The sequence below is a fragment of the Pezoporus wallicus genome, unplaced genomic scaffold, assembly GCF_028554395.1.
Source record: "Pezoporus wallicus isolate ANWC-B61680 ecotype Strahan unplaced genomic scaffold, APGP_CSIRO_Pwel_v1 contig_14111, whole genome shotgun sequence".
In the NCBI taxonomy this organism is placed as follows: Eukaryota; Metazoa; Chordata; class Aves; order Psittaciformes; family Psittacidae; genus Pezoporus; species Pezoporus wallicus.
In genome coordinates this window covers 924-6579 of record NW_026641107.1, presented here as the reverse complement: position 1 = coordinate 6579, position 5656 = coordinate 924, and the positions used below count along the sequence as shown (strand labels likewise).

Below are 5656 nucleotides of genomic sequence, written 5' to 3'. Positions count from 1 at the left end.
CCCCGCTCTCCCATTGGCCCTCCCCGAGGCGCCACCGGAAGTGAAGCCCTCCGGGGAGGGAGGCAGGAGGAGGAAGCCCCGGCTGAGGTAACGCCGCCATCTTGGGCTCCGCCATTGCCGGGCCTAGGCCAGGCCCCGCCGATGGCCGCCAACATCGGGGACCAGCGGGCGCCCGAGTGGTGAGCACCGGGCATGGGGGGGACGGGGGGGACGGGAACACCTCGGGGGTGTCCGGACCCCGCATCCGACCCCTGCGGTCCGTGTCCGCTCCGCGCAGGGCCGGGCAGTACGGCGGGGCCCGGGAGGGGGCCCTGGAGCCGCCGGCCCATGAGAACCCTGAGTGGGAGAAGGCGCGGCAGGCGCTGGCCAGCATCAGCAAAGCGGCGGCTGCAGGAGGGAAGGGGGCGGCGGGCGGAGGAGCGCAGGTGAGCGGGGGGGAACGGAGGGAGGGAGGGTCCGGATGGGGTCCAGTGGGGCTGAGGAGGGTTCTGAGGGCGGCTGTGGGGTCCGGATGGGTGCCAATGGGGCTGAGGAGGGTCCGGATGGGGTCCAGTGGGGCTGAGGAGGGCTTTGATGGGTGCTAATGGGGCTGAGGAGGGTCCTGAGGGCGGCTGTGGGGTCCGGATGGGTGCTAATGGGGCTGAGGAGGGTCCTGAGGGCGGCTGTGTGGTCCGGATGGGTGCCAGTGGGGCTGAGGAGGGTCAGGATGGGGCCCAATGGGGCTGAGGAGTGCCCGGATGGGGTCCAGTGGGGCTGAGGAGGGTCCTGAGGGCGGCAATGGGGTCCGGATGGGGTCCAGTGCGGCTGAGGAGGGTCCTGAGGGCGGCAGTGGGGTCCGGATGGGTGCCAGTGGGGCTGAGGAGGGTCCGGATGGGTGCCAATGGGGCTGAGGAGGGTCTGGATGGGTGCCAATGGGGCTGAGGAGGGTCCGGATGGGTGCTAATGGGGCTGAGGAGGGTCCGGATGGGGTCCAGTGGGGCTGAGGAGGGTCCTGAGGGCGGCTGTGGGGTCCGGATGGGTGCCAATGGGGCTGAGGAGGGTCCGGATGGGGTCCAGTGGGGCTGAGGAGGGCTTTGATGGGTGTTAATGGGGCTGAGGAGGGTCCTGAGGGCGGCTGTGGGGTCCGGATGGGTGCTAATGGGGCTGAGGAGGGTCCTGAGGGCGGCTATGGGGTCCGGATGGGTGCCAGTGGGGATGAGGAGGGCTCTGATGCGTTCTAAGGGGGCTGAGGAGGGTCCTGAGGGCGGCTGTGGGGTCCGGATGGGTGCTAAGGGGGCTGAGGAGGGCTCTGGTGGGTGCTAATGCGGCTGAGGAGGGCTCTGATGGGTGCTAATGGGGCTGAGGAGGGTCCGGATGGGGTCCAGTGGGGCTGAGGAGGGTCCTGAGGGCGGCTGTGTGGTCCGGATGGGTGCCAGTGGGGCTGAGGAGGGTCCGGATGGGGCCCAATGGGGCTCAGGAGGGCTCTGATGGGTTCTAATGGGGCTGAGGAGGGTCCTGAGGGCGGCAATGGGGTCCGGATGGGGTCCAGTGGGGCTGAGCAGGGTCCTGAGGGCGGCAGTGGGGTCCGGATGGGTGCCAGTGGGGCTGAGGAGGGTCCGGATGGGGCCCAATGGGGCTCAGGAGGGCTCTGATGGGTTCTAATGGGGCTGAGGAGGGTCCTGAGGGCGGCAATGGGGTCCGGATGGGGTCCAGTGGGGCTGAGCAGGGTCCTGAGGGCGGCAGTGGGGTCCGGATGGGTGCCAGTGGGGCTGAGGAGGGTCCGGATGGGGCCCGATGGGGCTGAGGAGGGTCCGGATGAGGCCCAGTGGGGCTGAGGAGGGCTCTAATGGGTGCTAATGGGGCTGAGGAGGCTCTTTGGTGGGGGGGGTATGTGGGTCTACATGGGAGCTAACGGGGCTGAGGGGGGCCCTGAGGGGGGCTATGGGGGCCCAGAGGGGTCCAGATGGGGTCCAGTGGGGCTGAGGAGGGTCCTGAGGGCGGCAGTGGGGTCCGGATGGGGCCCAGTGGGGCTGAGGAGGGTCTTTGGGGGGACTGTGTGGGTGTGGATGGGTGCTAATGGGGCTGAGGAGGGTCCTGGGAGCGTATGTGGGGGCCCAGAGAGGCCCTTATGGGTCCTATGGGGTTGGGAGCGGGTCTGAGCATGCACTGGGGACCCTGGAGAGAATTAAGGGGGTCTCAGGGGCTCTTAAGGGGACTGGGGGGGGGGCCCAGAGGCTCTTAAGGGGATTAAGAGGGGTCCCAGAGGCTCTTACAGGGGTTTGGGGGGGTCCCAGAGGCTCTTAAGGGGGTTCAGGGGAGTCCCAGAGGCTCTTAAGTGGGCTTGGGGGGATCCCAGAGGCTCTTAAGGGGTGCTTCAGAGGCTCTTAAGTGGGTTTAGGGGGGGGGTCCCAGAGGCTCTTAAGGGGCTCTTATGGGTCCCTGTGTGCTCCTGGGGGGGGGCTGTTGTTATGGGGCACCCCCCAAGTGTCCCCCTCTTTCCCCCCAGTACTCCTCATCGCAGGGGGACCCCAACCTGCAGCAGCCGCCTTACTACCAGTGGTACCAGCCCTATGGCAGCTACTACCCCTATGGCTACTACTACCCTATGGTGAGACCCCCAAGTGTGGGGCAGGGATATGGGGGGCGTGGGCACTTGTGGGGCGCAGGCGCTAAGTGGGGGGTTCTCATTGCAGGGTGTTTACTCGGGTTATGGGGCAACAACGACGCCAACAACAGCGGCCTATGGGGCAGGGGGGGGCTACACTGCGGCCCCCCAACAGCCCCCCCAGCAGAGTGGCCTTGGCCAGGTGAGGGGAGGACCCACACATTGCCTTATGTGGGGGGGTCCCACACATCGCGTTATGGGGGGGGGGGCCCACACATCCCATTATAGGGGGGGGGTCCCGCACATCGCATTATGGGGGGGGTTCGCACACATTGCATTATGGGGGGTCTCACATATCCCATTACGGGGGGGGACCCACACATCACATTATGGAGGGAGGGGGGACCCACACATCACCTTATGGGGGGGTCCCACACATCAAATTAAGGGGGGGCACCCAAACATCGTGTTATTTGGGGGGGTCCCACGCATTGCATTATGGTGGGGGGGTCCCACACATTGCACTATGAGGGGGACCTGCCCATAATGTTATGGGGGGGACCCACACATCACATGGGAGGGGGTGCACATATTGCATTATTGGGGGGGACCCAAAGCATTGAGACCCCCCCCCTTTAACCACTCTTTGTCATCCCCCCCCTCCAGCAGCCGCCAGTGCCGGGGCTGGACGAAGCCCCCCCCTATGGCAGCCCCCAGCCCCAGCTGCCCCCCAACCCCCCCCCGCAGCCCCCCCCACCCCACAGCACCCTCCCCATGGGGGGGGCGGCAGCGGCTGCTCCAACGCCTGGCGGGGGGGGCTCGGGGACCCCCCAAGCGGCCGCTGCGCCCCAGCCTTACTCCCCCCACGGCTACAGCAGCGAAGGGCCCGGCCCCAAGGGCAAGAAAGGGCAGCTCTGGAGCCGCATGAAGCGTAAGAGACCCCCAAACTGGGAAGGGGGGGGGGTGTGTCACCCTATGATCCCCCCCCTTATTTCCCCCCAGACCCCCTGTTCTCTCCCCCAACCCCCTTTTCTCCCTTATTCCCCCTTTCCCCCCCCTTTTTCCTCCCCCCCTTCCTCTCCCCCTTCTTCTCCCCCTTCCTCCCCCCCCTTCCTCCCCACCTCTCTTCCCCCTTGCCCCCCTTTTTCCCCCAGCCCTTCCTCCCCCCTTTCCCATTTTCCCCCCATTTTCCCCCTTCTCCCCTCTTTTTCCCCCAGCCCTTCCCCCCCCCCATTTCCCCCCAATTTTTCTCCCTATTCCCCTTTCCCCCACCCCATTTTTCCTGCTATTCCCCCTTCCCCCCCCCTTTTTGCCTCCTTTCCCCCCCTTTGCCCCCCACCCTGACCCGTGTCGTGTGTGTGTGTCCCCCAGAGGCCCCTGGCTCGGGGGGGCTCAAGTTCCAGCTGCCCAAGCGCCCCTTTGTGCTGAGCGGCTCCGGGTTCGCGCCCCCCCCCGAGCAGCAGCAGCAGCAGCGCGGGGCCCCCCCGGCCCCCCCCACAACCGCCTTTGCCTCCCAGCCCGGCTCTGACAAGCACCATGGACATGGGTGAGTGCGGGGGGGGGTGATGGGAACAGAGAGCCCCCCAAATCCCTCCCATAGAGACCCCCAGATCCCCCTTATAGAGATCCCCACATCCCCCCCATAGAGACCCCCCTAGACCACCAGATCCCCCCCTATAGAGACCCCTGCTTCCCCCCTATAGAGATCCCCAGATCAACATCATAGGGACCCACAGATCCCCCCCATAGCCCCCCAGAACAAACCCATAGAGACAGATTCCCCTCCCAGAGACCCCCCCATAGAGACCCCCAGATTCCCCCCTCAGACCAACCCCATAGAGACCCTCAGACCCCCCCCCCCAATCTCACCCATAGAGACCCCCAGTTCCCCCCTGTAGAGATCCCCAGATCAACCCCATAGAGACCCACAGACTCCTCCATAGATCCCATGATCCCCCCCATAGACCCCCAGACCAACCCCATGGAGACCCTCAGACCCCCCCAGAGACACCCCCCATAGAGACCCCCAGTTCCCCCCCCATACACCCTCAGACCAACCCCATAGAGACCCTCAGATCCCCACCATGGAGACCCGCAGATCCCCCCAGGACCCCCAGATCCCCCCATAGATACCCCAAAATCCCCCCCCATAGACTCCAGGTACCCCCCATAGATACCCCCAAATCACCCCCATAGACCCCAGATCCCTGCCATGGAGACCCCCAGATCCCCCCAATAGACCCCAAGATCCACCCCATAGAGCCCCCGATCCCCCCAAGACCCCCAGATCCCCCTTTCATAGACCCCGGATTCCCCCCCCGAGACCCTCAGATTCCCCTCCCATAGGACCCCAAATCCCCCCTCAGAGACTCCCAGTATTCTCTGCATCCTCATTCCCTGCATCCATAAGGATGCTCAATGGGGATGCTCCATAGGGACGTCTCCCCTCAAATCCATCCTTAGAGACCCCAAATCCCCTTTAAATCCCTCCCCCACCCCCTTTTCCCGGCATTCCCTATGTCCTGATCCTGCCTGCTGGCATTCCCAGTGGGAAGCCCGAGGACTGGCCCCAGGACATGAAGGAGTACGTGCAGCGCTGCTTCACCGCCTGCGAGTCCGAGGAGGACAAGGACCGCACCGAGAAACTGCTCAAGGAAGTGCTCCAGGCCCGGCTCCAGGACGGATCCGCCTTCACCATCGACTGGAGCCGGGAGCCCCTGCCTGGGTAAGGCAGGAATGCTGGGATGCTCCATAGGGATGTGACATCCTGGTTCCACGGGGATGTTCCATAGGGATTTGATGCCTCGTGGCCATGGGGGGAGGACCAGGGAGAGCTCAGACCCACCAGGACACCATGGGGATGCTCCGTGGGGATGGGGATGTTGAGCTCCAGGTTGATGGGGATGCTCCATAGGGATGTGAGCCCCAGATCTATGGGGATGCTCCATAGGGATGGGATGCTCCAGATCCATGGGGATGTGAGCCCCAGATCCATGGGGATGCTCCATAGGGATGGGATGCTCCAGATCCATGGGGATGCTCCATAGGAATGCTTCATAGGGATGTGCCCCA

General features: G+C 65.3%; 1 protein-coding gene across 1 annotated transcript; it reads left to right on the top strand.

The window, feature by feature from the left end:
- The first annotated feature begins 295 nt into the window (after window positions 1–295).
- LOC130606062 (leukocyte receptor cluster member 8-like) lies at window positions 296–5323 on the top strand. Its single transcript, XM_057422032.1, has 6 exons — window positions 296–425; window positions 2486–2587; window positions 2673–2786; window positions 3251–3515; window positions 3956–4130; window positions 5133–5323. Exons 2-6 carry the CDS (start codon window positions 2585–2587, stop codon window positions 5311–5313), a joined length of 738 nt encoding a protein of 245 aa, XP_057278015.1. The 5' UTR covers window positions 296–425; window positions 2486–2584; the 3' UTR covers window positions 5314–5323.
- Window positions 5324–5656: the final 333 nt, after the last annotated feature.

Coding starts and splice junctions, on each gene's coding strand:
- LOC130606062 (XM_057422032.1), top strand. Junction 3,516..3,955: donor GCTCTGGAGCCGCATGAAGC/GTAAGAGACCCC, acceptor TGTGTCCCCCAG/AGGCCCCTGGCTCGGGGGGG. Junction 4,131..5,132: donor GACAAGCACCATGGACATGG/GTGAGTGCGGGG, acceptor TGGCATTCCCAG/TGGGAAGCCCGAGGACTGGC.